Raw genomic sequence first — 24,491 nt, 5'->3', positions numbered from 1 at the left:
ATACAATGCCTTCCGACAGTTGGGGGAGGCAGAGGAAGACATTGATGGCTTTCTGCAGGACTTTGAGCGGCAGTGTACCCTTCATAAAGTGGCGCCGGAGGATTGGGTCCAGATTCTGGCCAGCAAGCTGACAGGCCGGGCAGCGGATGCCTATCGCACTGTATCGGATAAGGACTGTATGGACTATAAGCGAGTCAAAGAAGTGATCTTGGCCCGGTATGCACTAACACCAGAGGCATACCGTCAAAAGTTCCGCAAAACCACAAAACGGGAAACGGATACCCACGCTGAATGGGCCTGTAAACTATGGTGGTCACTGCTACAGTGGGTACAAGGTAGCAAAGCAGACATGAAGGAGGACGTCCAACAGCTCATCGCGTTAGAACGATTCTTTACTGGGTTAACTCCCGAGACGCAAGAATGGCTTTGGGACCGACGACTCTTGAGGAGGCTGCACGGCTGACCGATGAACATTATGATGCCAGGAGGGCCCAATTGTCAGGGTCCAAAACTGTCTCAAGGGGCCCTCCCATGGGTCTGGAGGCCCCTAAACCACAGAAGCTTGGCGGGGGACCCACCAATACCCCGGCCTACCAGAGTCCTCCTGGGGTGCGATGCCACACCTGCCATCAGCTGGGTCACCTGCAGAGACACTATCCCAACCAGACCCAGCGCACCCAGTGGCCAAAACCGGAAACGGCTACCTTCAACCGGGCCGGAGTACGCTGCTACCAAGGCGAAGCCGACCCGGCATCGGTGGCTATGGCTAATTGTGGGATGGAAGAGAAAGAGGGAGTGCTGCATGAAGTGGACCCTGTGCAGGCAGCCCAGGCGGATAATCGACAACAACATTGACAGTCGGTGTGGATTAATGGGAAACAGCTGCAGGGATTAAGAGATTCCGGAGCTACTCTGACCCTTGTGAAGTCGCATCTCGCCCAAGGCCAAAAGACGGGTCGAACAGTGGCGGTCCGTGTAGCAGGGGGAGCCATACATCGACTGCCCACGGCCAAGATTCACCTGAACTGGGGGGCCGGGGATGGCTTTGTCGAGGTCGGCATGATGAAGGATTTGCCTGCAGATGTCCTGCTGGGAAATGACTTGGGGCCCATGTTGTCTTCCTTCTCGGTTGCCCCCCTGGCTGAGACATATCCTGTGACTACCCGGAGACAAGCTCGAGCTGCGGAGGCGGAATCACACTCAGAGGAGGCCCAGGTAAGACACTACAGCCCTTCACGTATTCCCATAGCCAGACACATTTCATGGGACACCCCAGCAGAATTTAGGAGGGAGGTACTAGAGGATCCCTCATTGCAGGGGTATCGCGGGAAGGCACAGGAGGGGAGAGGGGTACTGGAAGGTGAACAGTTTATATGGCATCAGGGACTCCTCTACAGGGTTACAGAGCAAACTCACTTAGGGACGAGCCCCACTGTACAACGACAGCTGGTAGTTCCCAAAAAGTATAGGCAGGAGTTGCTGCGAATCTCTCATGACATACCCTTGGCGGGGCACCTCGGAGTCAGCCGCACCTGGCATCGTCTGACACAAAACTTCTTTTGGCCAGGGTTATCCCATGATGTTCGTCAGTATTGCCAGACCTGTGACAGTTGCCAGCGCATTGGCAAGAGGGGAGATCGCTGCAAGGCCAAATTACACCCCCTTCCAATTGTGGAGGAGCCATTTAGCCGAGTAGCGGTCGATCTGATAGGGCCGTTAGTCAAACCCAGTCCGTCAGGGAAAAGGTATATATTGACAGTGATAGATTACACCACGCAGTATGCAGAGGCGGTTGCCTTACCTAACATACTCCTTTGTTGGGTGAAGAGAATGGGGCATCAAACTCCGCTGCTCGCCTGTCAGAATTATGTACCAGAGGAATCCAAGTCAATGTAATAATAAAATAGACTTTATTTCTACGTGTTTCGTGGTGATCACACCACTTCCTCAGGACAGTCTATAGACGCACCTTCGAGATAGGACAGAAGGTCCTGGTACTAGAACCGGTTAGGCAGAACAAATTCCAGGCCGCATGGGAGGGGCCTTACCGGGTAGTGGGGAAAATAGCCGACACCACCTACAATGTCTCCGATTGTGACGACCCCAGGGTTATCCGCCCTGAAGAGGTAGCTGCCATCTGCGCACCCGAAGCAGATGATTTAGCCAAACTCCCCTTGCCTGATGTCTTAGGTGAGAGGACTCAGTCGAAAACCTGGGACCAGGTACACTTAGGAGAAAACCTAGGGGCCCGGGAGAGAGAGCAGGCTGAGACATTGCTGAGGCAGCCGCAGAGGATGTTTTCAGAAAGACCGGGGTTCACCTGACTTGCACAACACAAGGTTGAGACACAAGATCAGACCCCCCTGAGACAACCCCCCTTCCGCGTCCCGGAGTCTGTACGAGAAGGGATGTGACAAGAGATACAGGAGACGTTGAGTTTAGGGGTCATTGAGGAGTCAGATAGTCCCTGGGCGTCCCCTGTAGTGTTAGTGCCTAAGAAAGATGGGACTACCCAGTTTTGTGTAGACTATCGCAAGATAAATGAGAAAACTGTGACGGATGCGTATCCCATGCCGCGTGTGGACGAGTTGTTAGACCGGCTGGCTGGGGCAAAGTATTTGACCACCATCGATCTATGCAAAGGCTATTGGCAGATCCCCCTAAGTCCTGATGCTATTCCCAAGTCTGCATTCGTCACTCCGTTTGGCTTATTCCAGTTTCGGGTTATGCCATTTGGGATGAAGAATGCCCCCGCGACCTTCCAGAGGCTTGCTGACCGGCTTCTGGATGGTCTCCAGTACTATGCTTGTGCCTACCTGGATGACATCACCGTCTACAGCGCGACATGGGATGAGCATCTAAATCACCTAGAGACAGTATTGGATAGGATCCACAAAGCTGGAATCACCCTGAACCCCAACAAGTGTCACATAGGCAAAGCAGAGGTGCAGTATTTAGGACATTGGGTGGGGGGTGGAAAACAACGACCGGAACCCGCCAAGATTGAGGCCGTAGCCAAGTGGCCCACCCCACGTACTAAAGCCCAAGTCATGGCCTTTCTAGGGACAGCGGGGTATTATAGGAAATTTGTCCCTAATTACAGCAGCATTGCCAAGCCCCTCACTGATCTGACACGTAAGAACCTCCCCCGCCAGATAACCTGGACCCCCGAGTGTGAGGAAGGCTTCCGCCAGCTAAAGGACGCTCTCACAAATACCCCGATATTGGCCGCACCCGATCCAACTAAACGTTTCCTGGTTCACACGGACGCATCTACGTTTGGGTTGGGGGCAGTACTGAGCCAAGTTGGGCCGGATGGCCAAGAACACCTAATAGCTTATCTGAGTCGGAAATTACTACCTTGAGAAGTCAGCTATGTGGCCGTCGAAAAGGAATGCCTGGCAGTAGTATGGGCTGCCAAGAAGCTCCAACCATATTTGTATGGAAGACAGTTTTCCCTCATAACGGACCATAACCCCCTGGTATGCCTTAATCGGGTCTCCGGTGACAATGTCAGACTACTACGGTGGAGTTTGGCGCTACAACCGTTAAACTTCACCATCCACTATAGACCCGGCAAGCAAAATGGTAACGCCGATGGACTAAGCCGACAAGCTGACCTGCTACCAACCTCATAAATCGTGGACCTCCTCCAGCTGATCTGTCAGGGAGCAGACTGGGTAGGCCGATTCTGTCCGGGAAGGGGGAGCATTGTGACTCATCAACCCTGTACTCCAAGATTTTGCCACATGGGGGTTGTCATAGCGCCTATGCAGCTAATGGGACATAATGTTATAAAGTGGGGTGAATATTGTGGATCGCATATTGTTGGACATTCTGTGATGTGACCGAAGCAATCCTGGCCCCCACCTTCCTGTGCTCAATTAGCAGGGGCAAACAGACAATGTGCTGATTAATGGGTTGTTGCCTAACTCAGGGCCGATGTCAGCACCCGGCGCACATGGGGAAATGCCGGGGCCCTGAGCAGGCAGGGGGGCCCACTGGCGGTCGCGCACCCCGCTGGGCTATAGGCGGAGGAGAGCGGTGTCAGCGCCCGCCCTTCTCCGCCGCTTGCTCAGGGCCCCGGCAGCCGGATATTTACCTCTCCCCGTGCCTCCGCAGATCCGCTGTCTTCCTGCTCTGCGCTCCCTGTGACGTCTCAGGTCAGAGGGCGCGGTGATGACTTTCCACCGCGCGCTCCCCTGAACCGTCACAGGGAGCGCAGAGCGGGACGACTCCGGCAACGCTGGAGTCCGGACCCGAGCAGCGGGCATTAGGTGAGAAGGAGGGAGGTGAGTATTTGATTTTTTTTTTTTTTTTAAATGTATGGAGGCATGGGGCATAATATGGGGGGGTGACATCCTGCATGGGGCATAATATGGGGGGGGTGACATCTTGCATGGGGCATTATAAAGAGAGGGGGGGTGACATCCTGCATGGGGCATTATAAAGAGAGGGGGGGTGACATCCTGCATGGGGCATTATAGAGAGAGGGGGTGACAGCCTGCATGGGGCCTTATAAAGAGGGGGGGGCACATCCTGCATGGGACATTATAAAGAGAGGGGCGGTGACCTCCTGCATGGGGCATTATAAAGAGAGGGGGTGACATCCTGCATGGGGCATTATAAAGAGAAGGGGGTGACATCCTGCATGGTGCATTATAAAGAGAGGGGGGGTGACATCCTGCATGGGACATTATAAAGAGATGGGGGGTGACATCCTGCATGGGGCATTATAGAGAGAGGGAGTGACAGCCTGCATGGGGCCTTATAAAGAGGGGGGGTACATCCTGCATGGGGCATTATAAAGAGAGGGGGGGGGGTGACATCCTGCAAGGGGCATTATAAAGAGGAGGGGTGACAGCCTGCATGGGGCATTATAAGGTGGGGAACAGCCTGCATGGGGCATTATAAGGGGGGGGAAGCCTGCATAGTGAATTATGTGGGGGGGAACAGCCTGCATGAAGCATTATAAGGGGGGGACAGCCTGTATGGGGCATTATGTGGGGGGTAACAGCCTGCATGGAACATTATAAGGGGGGGACAGCCTGTATGGGGCATTATGTGGGGGGTAATAGCCTGCATGCAGCATTATATGGGGGCCAGTATCCTGTATGGAGCGTTATAAGGGGACCAGTATCCTGTATGGAGCGTTATATGGGGGCCAGTATCCTGTATGGAGCTTTATAAGGGGACCAGTATTCTGTATGGAGCGTTATATGGGGGCCAGTATCCTGTATGGAGCTTTATAAGGGGACCAGTATCCTGTATGGAGCGTTATATGGGGGCCAGTATTCTGTATGGAGCCTTATATGGGGGCCAGTATTCCGTATGGAGCCTTATATGGAGGCCAGTATTCCGTATGGAGCCTTATATGGGGGCCAGTATTCCGTATGGAGCCTTATATGGAGTCCAGTATTCTGTATGGATCCTTATATGGGGGCCAAGTATTCCGTATGGAGCCTTATATGGGGGCCAGTATTCCGTATGGGGCCTTATATGGGGGCCAGTATTCCGTATGGGGTCTTATTACGGGCCAGTATTCCGTATGGGGCCTTATATGGGGGCCAGTATTCCGTATGGGGCCTTATATGGGGGCCAGTATTCTGTATGGGGCCTTATATGGGGGCCAGTATTCCGTATGGGGCCTTATATGGGGGCCAGTATTCCGTATGGGGCCTTATATGGGGGCCAGTATTCCGTATGGGGGCAGTATTCTGTGTGGTACGATTTGCTGGTTTCTGAGCTATTGTGGAATTTACAATAGATATCGCTCATGTAATGTAAGAAGTGAAATCTTTGGGTTGTAGTATATAGATATATTTCTCTGCGGTATCTGTGCATCATGAATCGTGGTATGTATTAATGTGGCCCACTGAGACTCTTTCGCCCAGGGCCCAGAAAAACCTGGAGCCGGCCCTGGCCTAACTGTTGTCTGGGAGCCTACTGTGGGTATTATCTGGTGAGAACAATGGGTGCTAAAAATAGCTTGTGTGATTCTCTATAAAACCTGCTTGTGAGAATAAAAGTTTAGTTCATCTTGGAGACACTGTGCGATAGTCATATTTTATATATCCCAGTGTAAGAAAAGCCTTTCAATGCCAGGGGCCTGCAGAAGAAGATTGGTCATCTGCGAATGGGGTAACTAGCTCCCGTCACAGGCAGCTACGGGTAGGATTTGAGAAACCACTGAACCACATGGGCCAGGCATGGTACGTGTGTGAGCTCGCCTCGCCTCAGAGCCGTCACCAGCTTCCGGCCATTGTCACACACGACAATTCCTGGCTGTAGGTTCAGCGGTGTGAGCCACACATCTGCCTGCTCTATCAGAGCTGTCTACAACTCTTCAGCATTGTGTGGTTTGTCACCTAAGCATATTAGCTTCAGCACAGCTTTTTGCCGCTTGGCTGAGGCAGTGCTGCAGTGCTTCCAGCTTGTGACCGATGTGGTCATTTTGGAGATGGAGGCTGAAGAGGAGGCTGAGGAGGATGATGTGCAGGAGCTGTAGACTGTGGGAGCTAACCTGATTGACCTAGGGACCGCAATCCTTTCCATCGGGAGGACGTGTTCCGTCCAAGGTCCGACTGGGTCCCGGCTTCCACTATATTAACCCAGTATGCCATCAGCGAGATGTACCATCCCTGCCCACAAGCACTTGTTCACGTGTCTGTGGTTAGGTGGACTTTCCCGGTAACTGCGTTGTTGAGGGCACGACTAATGTTTTGGGACACGTGCTTGTGTAATGCGGGGACGGCACACCGGGAGAAATAGTGGCGGCTGGGGACCGAGTACCGAGGGACGGCCGCCGCCATCAGGTTGCGGAATGCTTCTGTCTCCACGAGCAACATTTCGAGCGCAAGCAGACGTGTAATGTGGGAATTTAGTATTGTGGCCTGTGGGGCGTTGGCTGCGTATTTGCGCTTGCGTTCCAAGGACTGAGGTATGGACAACTGAATGCTGCGCTGGGACAAGGATGTGGACGTGCTTCCTGATGCTGCTACTTGAGAGTGTGCAACGAAAGGTGCAGGGCAGGAGGCATCTTCGCATGCACCATGGACAGGGGATTGGCTTGCATGCACAACAGCGGAAGAAGCAATGGTGCCACCCACAGACACTGTTCCTGGACCCTGGGGTTCGGCCCACAAAGTGGGGTGCTTTGCTGCCATGTGCCTGATCATGCTAGTGGTGGTCAGGCTGCTAGCTTTGCCACCCCTGCTGATGCTGGCCTGGCAGGTGGTGCAAATGGCCTTTTTGGGGTTATCAGCAGAGTCTTTAAAAAACAACCATACTCGGGAAGACCTAACAGTTGTACTGGCAACTTCCTTCATGTTGGTCTTATGGGAAATGGTTGCCTGCTTTCTGTCTGCGTCCACCACACTGCTTCTTCCTGCCTGTTGGGGTGCTCTGCCTCCCTCCCCCTGTGTGCTGCTGTCCTCGCTCTGCATGTCCTCCTGCCAGGTTGGGTCAATTACTATATCATCCATCACCTCGTCTTCCACTTCCGCACTCTGGTCCTCCTCCTGACTTTCTGGCAATTGTGTCTCATCATCGTCCACCTCTTGTGATACTTTCCCACCGTCGCCTTCATGTGACCGTGGCTGCTCAAATATTTGGGTATCGCTACATGTGATCTCCTCTTGCCCCACTTCAAGTGGACCGGGCGAGAGGCCCGAATCTATAAATGGAAAAGTAAACAGCTCTGCAGAGTGTCCAAGTGTGGGATCATTTGTTTTCGGGCACTCGGCCTGGTGGGAGGAAGGAGGATCAGGGTGAATATGCGGTCCAGACTCACGGCTACTGAGACTTGACCGTGTGGAAGACAGGGTGGTGGTGGTGGAAGCATTATCCGCTATCCAATCAACAACTTTTTGACACTGCTCTGGGTTCAATAGTGGTGTGCTGCAGTCCCCTAGGAATTGGGACAGGAAGGTTGGGCAAGAAGGTGTGGGTGTTTGTTGTGGCACAATTTCAGCTAGCCCACGGCCTCGGCCTCGGTATGCACCATCACCATCACGTCCAGTTCCCCGTCCCTTGCCACGCGCCTTGCCCATTTTAAATGGAGGACAATATCTTCCACGCTCACTACAAATGGCTGAATTTGGAGCAAAGTTATATGTAATCTATGTGATGGAGGAACCACAGTTTTAAATACCTGGCCTGTAGGTAACTATTTTGAACAGCAAACAGGTGCCAAAAACTTTGCTGACACACTGAAAAAAAATTTGAATGGAGGCCAAAAATGGCAGTATTTTCAGTGCAATTATATGTGAATGTGATCCGTGTGACGGAGAAACCACAGTTTTAAATACCTGGCTGTAGGTAACTATTTTGAACAGCAAACCGGTGTCAAAAACTTTGCTGAGACACTGAAAAATAATTTGAGTGGAGGCCAAAAATGGCAGTATTTTCAGCGCAAATATACAGTACAGACCAAAAGTTTGGAAACACCTTCTCATTTAAAGATTTTTCTGTATTTTCATGACTTTGAAAATTGTACATTCACACTGAAAGCATCAAAACTATGAATTAACACATGTGGAATTATATACTTAACAAAAAGTGTGAAGCAACTGTAAATATGTCTTATATTCTAGGTTCTTCAAAGTACCCACCTTTTGCTTTGATGACTGCTTTGCACACTCTTGGCATTCTCTTGATGAGCTTCAAGAGATAGTCACCGGAAATGTTCTTTTAACAATCTTGAAGAAGTTCCCAGAGATGCTTAGCACTTGTTGGCCCTTTTGCCTTCACTCTGCAGTCCAGCTCAACCCAAACCATCTCGATTGGGTTCAGGTCTGGTGACTGTGGAGGCTAGGTCATCTGGCGTAGCACCCCATCACTCTCCCTCTTGGTCAAATAGCCCTTACACAGCCTGGAGGTGTGTTTGGGGTCATTGTCCTGTTGAAAAATAAATGATGGTCCAACTAAACGCAAACCGGATGGAATAGCATGCTGTTGCAAGATGCTGTGGTAGCCATGCTGGTTCAGTATGCCTTCAATTTTGAATAAATCCCCAATCGTGTCACCAGCAAAGCACCCCCACGCCATCACACCTCCTCCTCCATGCTTCACGGTGGGAACCGGGCATGTAGAGTCCATCCGTTCACCTTTTATGCGTCGCACAAAGACACGGTGGTTGGAACAAAAGATCTTAAATTTGGACTCACCAGGCCAAAGCACAGATTTCCACTGGTCTAATGTCCATTCCTTGTGTTCTTTAGCCCAAACAAGTCTCTTCTGCTTGTTGCCTGTCCTTAGCAGTGGTTTCCTAGCAGCTATTTTACCATGAAGACCTGCTGCACAAAGTCTCCTCTTAACAGGTGTAGAGATGTGTTTGCTGCTAGAACTCTGTGGGGCATTGACCTGGTTTCTAATGTGAGCTGCTGTTAACCTGCGATTTCTGAGGCTGGTGACTCAGATAAACTTATCCTCAGAAGCAGAGGTGACTCTTGGTCTTCCTTTCCTGGGGCGGTCCTCATGTGAGCCAGTTTCTTTGTAGCGCTTGATGATTTTTGCAACTGCACTTGGGGACACTTTCAAAGTTTGCCCAATTTTTCAGACTGACTGACCTTCATTTCTTAAAGTAATGATGGCCACTCATTTTTCTTTACTTAGCTGCTTTTTTCTTGCAATAATACAAATTCTAACAGTCTATTCAGTAGGACTATCCGCTGTGTATGCACCTGACTTCTGCACAACACAACTGATGGTCCCAAACCCATTTATAAGGCAAAAAATCCCACTTTTTAAACCTGACAGGGCACATCTGTGAAGTGAAAATCATTTCCGATGGCTACCTCTAGAGTGTGCAAAGCTGTCATCAAAGCAAAAGGTGGCTACTTTGAAGAACCTAGAATATAAGACATATTTTCAGTTGTTTCACACTTTTTTGTTAAGTATATAATTCCACATGTGTTAATTCATAGTTTTGATGCCTTCAGTGTGAATGTACAATTTTCAAAGTCATGAAAATACAGTAAAATCTTTAAATGAGAAGGTGTGTCCAAACTTTTGGTCTGTACTGTATGTGATCCATGTGACGGACGAACCACAGTTTTAAATAGCTGGATTTTTAGCGCTGTAATATGGAAAGGACCTGGCTGTATTCTGCAGTGCCAACAAGCAAATGGCGCAGAAAAATGGTGTTCTCTGGATTGCTTTTTAAGCAAATAATGAGGATTAAGATCCCAAAAAAAATATTCCTGGCCCCTGAGACCTGGGCCTTTGTCTAGAAATATCTAACAGCAGCAGAAGGCAGAACTGGAATGGAGCCTCTTGTGCTATATGCACTGCAGTCTGCTATATACCCTGCCTGCCTGCCTATATACACTGCCTGTCTGATATCTCTGCAGATGGATTAGTCCTCAAAAGGACTGTTTGTTGAGATGGATATGTGTAATGTACTTGTTTTCTCCCTACACTACCTAATATACAACCAAATCTCTCCCTAGCTCAGCAGCACCTCTCCCTACACTGCCTGATTGCGGAGTAGACTGACGAGCACAGCGGCGCCAGGTCTGATATAGACCTGATGACGCTGTGCGGCCAGCCAATCACTGTAATGCCACAACCAACATGGCTGTGGCATTACAGTGAGTGGCAGGCAATCCCTGCATGTTGATTGTCGCGCTAAAGAGCGCCAAACATGCAGGGAGGGGACCCAAGTATCCACCCGAGCAACCCCGGAAATACTCGGCGAGCTCGGAGCATCTTGAGTACTGAGATGCTCAGGCGAGTACCGAGTACTTGCGAGTATGCTCAATCATCACTAATACAGAGGACTTTATTCACACAGACACAGAGGACTTTATTCACACAGATACAGAGGACTTTTCAGGTTCTTATTTGAGGCATTTTTATCATCGACTAGGTGTTGTAGCTAATCAGAAGTGCGGATCCAGAACACGATGTCCAGGAGACACAGTAACTCCATCTCATCCATATAACAAGGAGCCGTCAGCGCACAGGACAGATTCCCGCTTTTCCTGCTTTCAGACAGCTCTCCATATATCTATTTATCTAATTATCTATTAGTCTATGTATCTATCTATTATCTATCTATCTATTATCTGTATATCTATCTATCCATGTATCTACTCCAAAAATAAAGGACAGCACTCCTTGTAGAAAACATAATGTGGTTTCAAGGCCCATAAGGGCTAGTGGCGATGTTTTGGCTCTGATTTGAGCCTTTCTCAAGCAGTGAATAAGTGAAGTTACATCATATAAATAGAGTCATCCATCAGATAATCAATGATATAAATAAAGTGCATAAGTGCTTTACAGAACCAAAATGCCTAGTAGAAAAGACATGTGCAAACCTCATTGTATATTTATAAATAAAGTGCTGGTGATACACAGATTGCAGATTTACACAAAACACACATTACATTTAAATGCAATCAAGTACCAGATGCGTAGCTTTCAATAATCAAAGATAACATGACTCACCCCATTGGATCATATAATCGAGCGCCAAAACTCTGCATCTATCAAATGCTACCGCACATGTCAGTGTCAGCGCCAGGAAGATTCCTGGCCGGCATGCGCTCTAAGCGCCTGAGTGTATCCTGCGCCATGTTTGTTGAAGTAAGAATCTCAAATCGTACTGCGCATGTCACAGGCTGCTTCAGCATCACAGGAAGTGCTGCGCCTGACACAGACTGTCAAAAAATTCCCAAGCAGCAGTAGTGCCGTAAGTGAGGTCGCGGCTGCAGAATAGAGACATCACATTTTCTGATGTGGCCGTTCTATTCATGAGATCGATGTGGGACACTCACAATATGGACTACGGCAGACAGTGAAGATTATGGTCATTTATTATTTTTTTCTTTATTTCAGGAGACAATGGCTTCAGGGATTAGGTCTAAGGTGAGTATATGGTGTTTTTATTTTTTATAGGGGACAAGATCTGCCCCCTTACGTGTGATGACAGTAAGAGGTTCAGCAATCTGAGAAAACCCCTAATGAATTTCCTATAATAGTTGGCGAATCCTACACAACGTTGCAACACTTTGAGGTCACTAGGTTGGACCCAATCTATAGTGGCTTTCACCTTCCCAGGATCCATCGTAAACCCATCAGCCGATAAAATAATCCCCAGGAATGAAATTTCTTGAACAGAAAAAAACATTTCTCAATTTCATCAAAGAATTCTCCCTCAACCTTTGTAATACAACACGGACATGTTCCTGGTGAGAATCTAAATGAGGAGAGAAAATTCTATATCATCAAGATAAATCACAAGAAATCTCCCAAAGTAATCAGAGAAATATCATTCAGAAAGTTGTGAAATCCTGTTGGTGCATTGGAGAATCCAAAAGGCAGGATCTTGTGGTTTCCCACTGTATTTTTTTATTGTAATGTATTTTGTGTATTTTATCTTGTATTTAATAAAGCATTGTTATATTTTATGAATCTTGGTTCATGAGTACATTTTCTATATGATATGAGCTTTAGGTAATTTAGAATTAGGGAGAAGATTAATAGCACAATCATAAGGACAATGGTGAGGTAGTATCTCTGCCTCCTTTTCCGAGAACACATCTCTGCAGTCCGTCAGGTACCATGGCCGACCCTCCAGACTAGCGGAGCAAATCTGTACCGACTTTAGACATTTCACAATTTCCTTATGACACCAATCAGCAAGTGCTTCACTCTGTGCTCCACACTTACTACTTCTGTTATCTACGTTCTGCTCCGAGCACATCGTCCACACACATCTCCTCTCCGTATACCTCGCACACACACAGCTCCTCTCCGTATACCTCGTACACACACATCTCCTCTCCGTATACCTCGTACACACACAGCTCCTCTCCGTATACCTCATACACACACGCCTCCTTTCCGTACACCACGTACACACACGTCTCCTCTCCGTACACCACGTACACACACGTCTCCTCTCCGTACACCTACTTCTCCTCTCCGTACACCTCGTACACACACGTCTCCTCTCCGTACACCTAGTACACACACGTCTCCTCTCCGTACACCTCGTACACACACGTCTCCTCTCCGTACACCTCGTACACACACGTCTACTCTCCGTACACCTCGTACACACACGTCTCCTCTCCGTATACCTCGTACACACACGTCTCCTCTCCGTATACCTCATACACACACACGTCTCCTCTCCGTATACCTCAAACAAACACGTCTCCTCTCCGTATACCTCATACACACAAGTCTCCTCTCCGTATACCTGTTAGAACCCTCCTGTTAGTTTTTTATATTTTGCTGGTCACATGACTTTTTGCCTATATAATCCAGCTCCGCCCTCCTGGCCTTGCTGGACTTCAGTGTTACTTTTACTCTTAAGCTAGCCAGGTGCCTTGTACCTTACTCTGTAGTTTGCTTGGTCTTTTGACCACTAGTACTTTTGTTTGTTTGTTTGTCTTTGCTCTGCTACAATTTCTGCTAGGAGGTGTCCAACTATATCCCAGTCCTTAGTTCTTGTAGGGACCCCTCCCTTATATCTATAGGTCTGCGTTCAGACTAGCCGAGGACTTAGGTGGGTCTGTTCACAAGGAACAGGTCCCCCGCTGCATCGTAGGGAATCAGCTTAGTCCTATTGTAGGGACAGTTTTCCTATCTTTCCTTAGTGTTTGTAGCAGTTCATAACAATACCTCATACACACATGTCTCCTCTCCGTATACCTCTTACACACATCTCCTCTCCGTACACCTCGTACATGAGCGCCTCCGCTCCGTACACCTCATACACGCGCGCCTCCGCTCCGTACACCTCGTACACGCGCGCCTCCGCTCCGTACACCTCGTACACGTGCGCCTCCGCTCCGTACACCTCTTACACGAGCGCCTCCGCTCCGTACACCTCGTACACGTGCGGCTCCGCTCCGTACACCTCGTACACGCGCGCCTTCGCTCCGTACACCTCGTACACGCGCGCCTCCGCTCCGTACACCTCTTACACGCACGGCTCCGCTCCGTACACCTCGCACACGCGCGCCTCCGCTCCGTACACCTCGTACATGAGCGCCTCCGCTCCGTACACGCGCGGCTCCACTCCGTACACCTCGTACACGCGTGGCTCCGCTCCGTACACCTCGTACACGCTCGCCTCCGCTCCGTACACCTCGTACACGCGCGCCTCCGCTCCGTACACCTCGTACACGCGCGCCTCCGCTCCGAACACCTCGTACACGCGCGCCTCTGCTCCGTACACCTCGTACACGAGCGCCTCCGCTCCGTACACCTCGTACACGAGCGCCTCCGCTCCGTACACCTCGTACACGAGCGCCTCCGCTCCGTACACCTCGTACACGAGCGCCTCCGCTCCGTACACCTCGTACACGAGCGCCTCCGCTCCGTACACCTCGTACACGCGCGCCTCCGCTCCGTACACCTCGTACACGCGCGGCTCCGCTCCGTACACCTCGTACACGCGCGCCTCCGCTCCGTACACCTCGTACACGCGCGGCTCCGCTCCGTACACCTCGTACACGCGCGGCTCCGCTCCGTACACCTCGTACACGCGCGGCTCCGCTCCGTACACCTCGTACACGCGCGGCTCCGCTCCGTACACGCGCGGCTCCGCTCCCTACACCTCGTACACGCGCGGCTCCGCTCCGTACACCTCGTACACGCGCGGCTCCGCTCCGTACACCTCGTACACGCGCGGCTCCGCTCCGTACACCTCGTACACGCGCGGCTCCGCTCCGTACACCTCTTACACGCGCGGCTCCGCTCCGTACACCTCTTACACGCGCGGCTCCGCTCCGTACACCTCTTACACGCGCGGCTCCGCTCCGTACACCTCGTACACACGAGGTTCCGCTCCGTACACCTCGTACACACGCGGCTCCGCTCCGTACACCTCGTACACACGCGGCTCTGCTACATCCACACTGTAAACCCCTCCTGACCCCACACATAAACTTCAGCTCATCCAGCACCATGACAACCAGCACAGCAGAGTCCTGCATCCACTGAGGCCCCTGATCATGTGACCCCTGACTCCTCCCCTCCTGTGACCTCATCACAGCTCCTGTGCGCACAGAGCAGCCATATATGTGGTGGCGGCTCTGCAGCTGGAGGTATGTGGAGACCCCATTACTGGGCACAGGGGGCATTAACCCCTTCAGCACGGAGACTCTTTTGGGGTCTAGTCTTGCCCCTTTATAAGAATCATAAGGTTTTTGTTCTGTTTCCTGTAATAGATACATACGACCCAACTATGGAGACAGAAAGGAGGAAACGTATTGTTCTCATAGTACAGGACCCCTTTACTGGCCCCACAGTGTAATGCCCCCATTATGCCCCTTATGCAGGATGTATGATGCCCCCACACAGTGTAATGCCCCCATTATGCCCCTTATGCAGTATGTATGATGCCCCCACACAGTGTAATGCCCCCATTATGGCCCTTATGCAGTATGTATGATGCCCCCACACAGTGTAATGCCCCCATTATGGCCCTTATGCAGTATGTATGATGCCCCCCACAGTGTAATGCCCCCATTATGCCCCTTATACAGGATGTATGATGCCCCCACACAGTGTAATGCCCCCATTATGGCCCTTATGCAGTATGTATGATGCCCCCCACAGTGTAATGCCCCCATTATGCCCCTTATGCAGGATGTATGATGCCCCCACACAGTGTAATGCCCCCATTATGCCCCTTATGCAGTATGTATGATGCCCCCCACAGTGTAATGCCCCCATTATGCCCCTTATACAGGATGTATGATGCCCCCACACAGTGTAATGCCCCCATTATGGCCCTTATGCAGTATGTATGATGCCCCCCACAGTGTAATGCCCCCATTATGCCCCTTATGCAGTATGTATGATGCCCCCACACAGTGTAATGCCTCCATTATGCCCCTTATGCAGGATGTATGATGCCCCCACACAGTGTAATGCCCCCATTATGCCCCTTATGTATTATGTATGATGCCCCCACACAGTGTAATGCCCCCATTATGCCCCTTATGCAGTATGTATGATGCCCCCCACACAGTGTAATGCCCCCATTATGCCCCTTATGCAGTATGTATGATGCCTCCACACAGTGTAATGCCCCCATTATGCCCCTTATGCTGGATGTATGATGCCCCCATACAGTGTAATGCCCCTTATGCAGTATGCATGATGCCCCACACAGTGTAATGCCCCTATTATGCCCCTTTTTCAGTATGTATGATGCCCACATTCTGCCCCTGTAATCAGGTGACTGGATACAACACACAGGCAAACAGAAACCCTCTAACCGTATGTTACTTTATCTACTGACAAGGGTGATGGTCCGGACACATATAGGCCATTATGCTCTCCCATGTGGAACACATAACTACGGTCATGCGCAGTCACTGGTACGAGTGGGGCGGTGACAAACAGTTTATCTGGCGTTTCAGTGTAAAGCGTGTCACTTCTGGACATGCATACTAGGGGGTGGACATTATCGGACCACTAGCTCATGAGAAGTAGCGCAGTACATTATTGTAGACAGACTCCATTCTGTATATCCCATGACAATTCACCTCAAGGAATAGGAATGGGTCTCCTAGTCTGGGAGGGGTTTTGGATGAAGTGGGATATTTATACATGAACACCTGGCTATTAGGCACACTATACTGAACATCATGAATTATCATCCCTGTATGAAGCCTCCTGATGAAGCTGTTGGGGAAACACGTTGAGGCGGATGAACCATTCTCTGATGAGTACCATACCTTTTGCTTTATATATACCTTGAGACATATCTGGTCCTATTTAATGTATCAGTGTATTTTTTTGATATATGTCAGAGTTAACTACGGCTTCTGAGAGACAGCCACCAGTGAGCGGGGGCACCATTGTTGAGGGTGCTAACCTCGGCAGGTAGGCAGTATCAACTTTGTTTAGGTACAGGATAGGGTACAGTAGTGACTGTTTCAATTGTTCAGCAGCATCATTGCTTACATCTGTTTATGTACATCCACAACAAGCCGTTCAGCAGGTAATTTTGCTAGTTTTAAGTATAAATAAATATATATCTTGTTAGTCCCAGTTTTCAATTCATATATTTAAAAAAGGTTTAATATTTTATTTTAGGGGGGTGTTCCCACAGTATTGCCCCACAGCTAATGAATGAATACTCACTTAGCCCCATTCTTGGTGCAGATAATAATGAACCCAGTATCTATGAGATATTTTCCACACAATAGTTGGCAAGACCGTATCATCCATAGCGGTCGCCCATGCGGCCTGTATGGTGCCCATGAACTGAGACGGCTCGGCACCGAGCACGCTCTCCTTACCCATCATCACAATTTCAGTGATATCCACATTCCCATGATGGTGATACCATTGAATAGAATAGGGAGTCAGGGAGTTGAAGGGTCCCTGATCCACCATTCAGCCGTTTGTGTGTGTGTGTGTTGTTTTTTTTTTTGTTGTTGTTTTTTTTTTTTAAATATCAGGAATTAGGGGGGCAATCATACTGTCTGTGAGCCCTCATTCTGAGCTAGATGGGCACACAGGAGAACAAGGGAATAAGGGAATATTGCTGCCCGATAGGTGTCATCTGTATGTATGTATGTAATACTAACGGCCCCATACACAAGATAAGTGTTGGCTGAGCGGTCATTTGGCAGACGGCTATCTCTCCCGACTCCCCCATATGCACCAATATTCCAGCTTTCCTGTGATCTGTATGAGAGAGTCGCCTCCAGACTCCTCTATTGGAGGATTATCCACAGGAAGAACAAACGGATTAGCCTCTGAAATTCAGGATGCCAGATCCTTCTCTGCCCTGACACCATCTGTCGGGAGGCCCCCAAATAATGTATATAGTCTACCAAACCCCGGAAATCAGTGCTTTCATGCAACTTTAGTCTAATGTGTATGGGGGCATTAAAAAGTAACTTATTGGACATTGCCTCTGGCCCGGCCTAATAGACTTTTCTACATTACAGGCCCAGACACCATTATTGGTTATTTAAGTATCGTAGTAACTAGGCATCCCCATACTATCAAGTGCTTGAGAGAGGAGGGGCATTCAGTGGAACTCTGTCAAACCTTCTTAGATGCCATGTTTGCCCTTGACAGCAGCAAGTGGTTAAACTGCCAGGGTTTGTGTAGCAGCCGCACCTGTGCCATCCCTGCCTGTACATCTATGTTCTGATGCCCAAAAGAGTTACTTTTTAACATGTTAAACATTTGTTTTAAAATAATTAACAAAATGTTAATATCTGCTTTTTTATGGAGTTTTTCTTGTAATATAGGACAGCCTAAGGCCAGAAATAGACTCCATAAAAGACTGTACATGGAGACTTTGGCATCAAATAACTCCCGTCTTAGTGAGACTGCTACCAAATAATTTCTGTCCACGGTATTTGTGCAAACAAAGAAACTTTTATAAATGCCTCAAACTTCTGTGTGTGAATCAGACCTGAGCTCTAACTTGTTAGAAGATGACAGTCTGGTGAAGACAGGAAACATATAGACGGCCGTTGGGGATGTAGTTTGTGACAGACTCTGGCTAAATATGTTAATAGAACGGTAGTAGAAGATGAAGATGTCGTCCTCATCATGAAATAGTTATTTCTCATGTCACGTGTAATGAATATCTCCTGCAGTATTGCTAATGCCGATTCCAGTGTCAGTAAATGAGACGAGAATTAGCAATAAGGAAGATGAGTCTATGAGAAACGTATTCAGCTGCAGACTCCAAGGAAGCAACTGCTTGTTGTCTGTGGCCTAAAATATATAGGTTTTATTACTAGATGTAAAGAAGAAATCTAAACACTGTAAAAAATAAATCTCAAATGTTTCCCTTATTATCTCCAGTAATTGTATTATTACACAGGATTTTTTGATGTTACATCGCTCATCTTCTCATTCAGGTCTCTACAATATCGGATCCTCTCAGTGAAGATCTTCTATATAAGAGAATTTTCCTGATTTACCCATCAAAGATGGATATGGACAGAGACAAGATGGTGGAGGGGATATTACACCTCACCCTAGAGATCCTCTTCCGGCTTACTGGAGAGGTGAGAGATTCTGATGACGTCACATTACATCATTCTTATCTATGGGAATAACAGACAGAACTGGAGAGGTGAGGACTCTGGAAATATCTGTAGTGAGATTTATGAATGTGTCTCTACATAACCAGGATTACACAGTAGTGAAGAAGACCTCTAGTGAGCGCTGTCAGGACCCTGTGTCTGAGGGATTGGGAAGAACCCTGAGCCCAATCACAGGGCTTCCACTGCATCACCTGGTACATGAGAACATGAATGACCAAAATATCCTAGATCTGGCCTACAAGATGATTGAGCTGCTGACTGGAGAGGTGACATTGCTGGGAATGCTGAGACATTTTATAGTATAGCTATGAAGGGATTGGGGGATGACTGTCATTGTATGTGTCAGATTCCTATAAGGTGTCAGGACGTCACCGTCTATTTCTCCATGAATGAGTGGGAGTATTTACAAGGACACAAAGATCTGTACAAGGACATCATGCTAGAGGTTCTCCAGCCCCTCACATCACCAGGTAATAGACAGGACTAAATACACACGACCTATAATTATCTGTATGTAAAGAATGAATTCAGTTCCTGTATGTGTTTCCTCCAGATCTATCCAGTAAGAGGACAACACCAGAGAGATGTCCCCGTCCTCTTCTTCCACAGGACTGTAAACAAGAAGATCCCAATGTTCCTCAGGATCATCAGGTAGATGGAGAGAAGGTGTCACGAGATCTCCCCTATTTGTCTTGTTTTATCCACCAGTATTATATGTTTTATACTTGTGTAATGAGAACAGTGGAGATGGCAGGATTAGAGCTGATCATAGATGGGACTTCTCCAACTGTCTGTGACTTGTACAATATTTTTTTTCAGGGTGAAGATCTGACCCATATTAATACTATAGAGACATATGAAAGGGGTGATGAGCGGCGTAAAGAGGAGATTCCTACATATGACGACCCAGGTGAGTAGTGACCACTAAATGAAGAGAGGTCACAGATTCTTCTGGTTTACTGGTCATGTAGGCTGGCCATATCACAATCGTGTGACCACCATTTTGCATCTAGGCCAAAACCTTTTCTTCCACCAAAAATTGTACAAATGACTTTGGACATTGAAAGCCCTTTTCTATAGAACTTACAACCTGGAAGATCCAACTACCAACTGAAATTAGAAGATCCTGACTTTTACCTGCCCAGATCTGTAAACTACAAAGCTAAATGACAGCATATGTAGAAAGTGCTGACAAGTTAGAAAATCACTTAAAGAAAAATATTATGATGAGCCTGTAAAAGAAAGTGGAGGGTAATGATGCTGTTGGCTTCCTAGAATCCTGATATCTTATTAGATGAATCTACCTTCTCTCCATTCTGTGTTGCTGAATGTGCTCATATGGTCCCTACAAGACCAGGTCCAGTCTTTATGACCAAACCTCGCTTTTATGATCGGCAACATTAAACGTGCGGTGAGGACCAAGTGTGAATTTCTGTATAATAACAACAGAGTTTCCCTTTATCCTGACTTTTCAATTTCTTTTTAAACCAAATAACTTCAAATAGATAAATTATACAAAAAACATTACACCTGTGCCATGATATATCTCTAAGCTGTGCGTGGCTGATGGCTGTAATATACATTTATTCACGCCTGCAGGAGATGTGTTGGCTCGAGCCCTGGTTTCATGGATTCACTCCACATCATAAATTACATAACATTATCGATCCTAAAGAATTTAGATGCAATTTATCCTGAAATGGGTGGCACTAATACTTTCTCTACTCTTCTGGTCAGGACTCATAGTATCTCCAACAGTCTACCATAAATTAAGTGCAACTCTGGCTTAGTGTTGGAGTCCCCCCCCCCCCCCACCCCCCAAACATACATTCTTGTTGGGGATGTAATGTATTTTTTTATCCTGTCTTTTTTTTTTACCTGTTCATTCTGTATGATAGTTTGATTGTGGTGGGATCGGCCGGCCTCACATATGTGAGTCTGTAACTCCCTGGTAGTCATTCAACAAAGGTCTCCATTGCCTCTTCCAAATGCCCGAGTTCTAAATTTAAGACATCTCAGCTCTGCACTATTATAAAAAGTTCTCATTAAATGTATATTTCTACTTGATACTCATCTGACAGAAAATATTGGCCCTTACTATAGTTTAAATTGCCTGGAGCTACCAAGAAGCATACTCTAATTATCCCAGAGAGGTTTCACCACTAGTTACTTTTTTTTTTCAATCTTTTCATTAGATGTGTTATTGTCTAGAGTCAAAAGTTTTGCCCATCACCCTTTAACCCCTCTACATGGATCTGGATTTACACAGAGACCCCTAGGCTTGGACTTGGTGTTGCCTGCTGTTCTGTGGTGTGAGATGACAAGAAGAATAGTCAGGTGGCCGGATCAGAACAAGGAGGGCAGAGAATATACAAAATCAGAAGACACAATAGTAGTCAGTAAATGAGCTGGGATCACAAGAAGAAACTAAGAAGAAAATACACAACATGGGAGCTGAACCCAGAAGACTTAACCAGCGGAGAACAAGGCTGTATCAGGCAGCTTCCAGCATTATGCATGAGCTTTAGTAGGGTGTGGTGCTTTCCATTTGAGTTAAGTAGGGAGCATATTTGACTTTGGAAGAGCAGATTTTGCTGGATTAGTTTATGGAAGCCATGTTTCTTTTCAAGAGTTTTTGAGCCACTAATGATGTGGAAACCTCTGTTTTTCCGTTGACAGATGATGGACCTGAGTGGAGGCTTGTTTTTTGTGAGATGAGTAGAAATTATTATTGGTATCATTTTCGCATATTTCATATTTGGGAGGCAGAATGAACAAACAGTTGAACACCAAACTCTACTTGTTCATGCTATGAGGTTTTCTATTAGACTGTGAACTGTCATTATCTTGGTGAATAATTCAATATTTGTACATAACTTGCCATTTGTACCAACAGATTAAGTAGAAATGTTCAAAAATATGAATTTCAAGAATATTTTATTCAAATATAATATTTTTTTTACTTAGCAGATGACTGTACTAGGAGATCAGAGGGACAGCTGACATCTTCAATTTTCAAATCAGATGAGCTGGAGATCTCACAGGATACAATTGAAGAGAATGCTATTACTCCAAATATACCATCATCCCTTCCCAGCAAAGATGTGTCATCTGATCCTTTGAAACAGGTCCTATCTTCCGATTCATTACCGACTACTAAGGAAAATCAAAGTCATAAAATAAGCATTAAAAAACTAACTGCTCCTAAAGCTAAGAAGCCATTTTCACGGTCAGAATATGGAAATAGTTTTCCCCTCAAAAAGTTTTTTCTTAAACATCAAAAAATTCACACAGCAAAGAATAGATTTCCTTGTTTCAAGTGTGTGAAATGTTTTAACAAGAAAGCAAGTCTTCTTAGTCACCAAAGAACTCACACAGGGAAGAAGCCTTTTTCATGTTCAGAATGTGAGAAATGTTTTACAGGGAAATCAAATCTTGTTAACCACCAGAGAACTCGCACAGGAGAGAAGCCTTTTTCATGTTCAGAATGTGAGAAATGTTTTACAGGGAAATCAAATCTTGTTAACCACCAGAGAACTCACACAGGAGAGAAGCCTTTTTCATGTTCAGAATGTGAGAAATGTTTTACAGGGAAATCAAATCTTGTTAACCACCAGAGAACTCACACAGGAGAGAAGCCATTTTCTTGTTCAGAATGTGGAAAATGTTTTACAGATAATTCAAGTTTTATCAGACATCAGAGAATTCACACAGGGGAGAAGCCTTTTTCATGTTCAGAGTGTGGGAAATGTTTTAACCGGAAAGCGCATCTTGATAGACATCAGAGAACTCACACAGGGGAGAAGGCTTTTTACTGTTCAGAATGTGGGAAATTTTTTTTCCGGAAAGCGCATCTTGATGGACATCAGAGAACTCACACAGGGGAGAAGCCTTTTTCATGTTCAGAATGTGAGAAATGTTTTAACCAGAAATCAGATCTTGTTACACATCAGAGAACTCACACAGGGGAGAAGCCTTTTTCATGTTCAGAATGTGGTAAATATTTTAACCGGAAAGCGCATCTTGATAGACATCAGAGAATTCACACAGGAAAGATGCCTTTTTCATGTTCAGAATGTGGGAAATGTTTTAACCAGAAATCAGATCTTGTTAAACATCAGATAACTCACACAGAGGAAAAGCCTTTTTTATGTACAGAATGTGGGAAATGTTTTAACCAGAAATCAAATCTTCTTAGTCACCAGAGAACTCACACAGGGGAGAAGCCTTTTTCCTGTTCAGAATGTGTGAAATTTTTTAATCGGAAAGCGCATCTTGATAGACATCAGAGAAGTCACAGAGGGGAGAAGCCTTTTTTATATCCTTAATGTGGAAAAAGTTTTACTTGAAAAGACTTACCTTTAGCAAAAAAAAATCTTGCTAATAAGTGAGTGCGTCCTATAGACTGGAGATAGCTTCCTGTGACCGAGAACAATGAGACCGTGTCCTTCCTGATCAGTGAGAGAACTGCTCTCTCCTCAAGCCCCACACCTATCTAACTGATTGGTGCAAAAGAGGAGAGGAAGGTACTGGGACCTATGCAGAGGCAGCACGTCCTGACTGAGCAGCTGAAGAACCTAGCTCATGGACCTTTCAGATCATGTAACACTGTTTTACCTATTTTTAAAAGTTGTTAGGTTCCGTTATGAACTGTGCCATTTCTTAATGAGTTTGACCTCCTGAATTCAAATTGGACAATGAGTTTTCCTTTTACTGCTACATATAATTAATGATAAAAGTTTCAGTACTTTGAAACATTATTTTTGTAAATATACCGATGCAGAATATTTTATTATGCCAATTTTCTGATATTTATTTAGAGGAAACTTAGAAACAATTCAAGTAACTAAAACCTGTCTAATCCCTATTGCGAATTTTAAACCGTTACAGAAATTGCACTACAAAATTAGTCCTCATTCAGTGACAACTGTTTTTTGCTTGTTTCTTGTACTCCTGTATCAAATCATCTCTTAAAATTATGCAACAGTAATTTGCAAGCATTGATAGATTTCATTTTCCTTGATATCTTTTTCTCTATAGCTGCAATATCTTGGTTACATCTCTCACCATCCTCGTCTCTCACTACTCCACAGTTTGGTGTAAGAAAAGTCCAGAATGTAAGAAATTAATCATTAAGGACATGTTACAGCCATGATCCTTATGTTTTGAGGAGAAATAACACCCAACTCTTCATAGTTACTGTATCTGCTCGAGTTTCCCAAAAAGTTAGTTACCACAAATGCAAATGTAAACCATACTGCTTTTTCCTTGCCCTGCAACGAATGAAAAAACTCCTCATCTTGAAGAAGCTTATGAATCTGAAGTCCAATAAAGACTCCTTCTTTTATATTTGCTTCACTTAACCTTGGAAAGTTATCAATCAGATGCATGAATGCTTTTAATTTTTTATCCATAGCCTTTACAAAGTTCTTCATTAGGCCC

At 46.8% G+C, this 24,491-nt stretch overlaps 1 protein-coding gene across 4 annotated transcripts in view; it reads left to right on the top strand.

Annotated features, from left to right (window-relative positions):
• Positions 1 to 24,039, top strand: part of LOC141201435 (uncharacterized) — a 345,711-nt gene extending 321,672 nt beyond the window's left edge. The window contains exons 1-6 of one of the 4 annotated variants that reach the window (XM_073663426.1): positions 15,007 to 15,065; positions 18,861 to 19,315; positions 19,396 to 19,519; positions 19,603 to 19,700; positions 19,869 to 19,959; positions 22,020 to 24,039. In XM_073663426.1, the coding sequence (XP_073519527.1) occupies positions 19,052 to 19,315; positions 19,396 to 19,519; positions 19,603 to 19,700; positions 19,869 to 19,959; positions 22,020 to 23,377 (1,935 nt within the window). In that variant the 5' untranslated portion in view covers positions 15,007 to 15,065; positions 18,861 to 19,051 and the 3' untranslated portion in view covers positions 23,378 to 24,039. Of the gene's footprint in view, positions 1 to 15,006; positions 15,066 to 18,860; positions 19,520 to 19,602; positions 19,701 to 19,868; positions 19,960 to 22,016 lie in introns of those variants that run through there. The other 3 variants (XM_073663424.1, XM_073663425.1, XM_073663427.1) reach the window with 3 other exon arrangements.
• The last annotated feature ends 452 nt before the right edge of the window (positions 24,040 to 24,491 follow it).

The sequence above is a fragment of the Phyllobates terribilis genome, unplaced genomic scaffold (genome assembly GCF_046119375.1).
Source record: "Phyllobates terribilis strain yellow unplaced genomic scaffold, ASM4611937v1 Scaffold_115__1_contigs__length_5345438, whole genome shotgun sequence".
Lineage (NCBI taxonomy): Eukaryota > Metazoa > Chordata > Amphibia > Anura > Dendrobatidae > Phyllobates > Phyllobates terribilis.
Note: the sequence above shows the minus strand (reverse complement) of the source record. Positions and strands in the feature narration are given on the sequence as shown.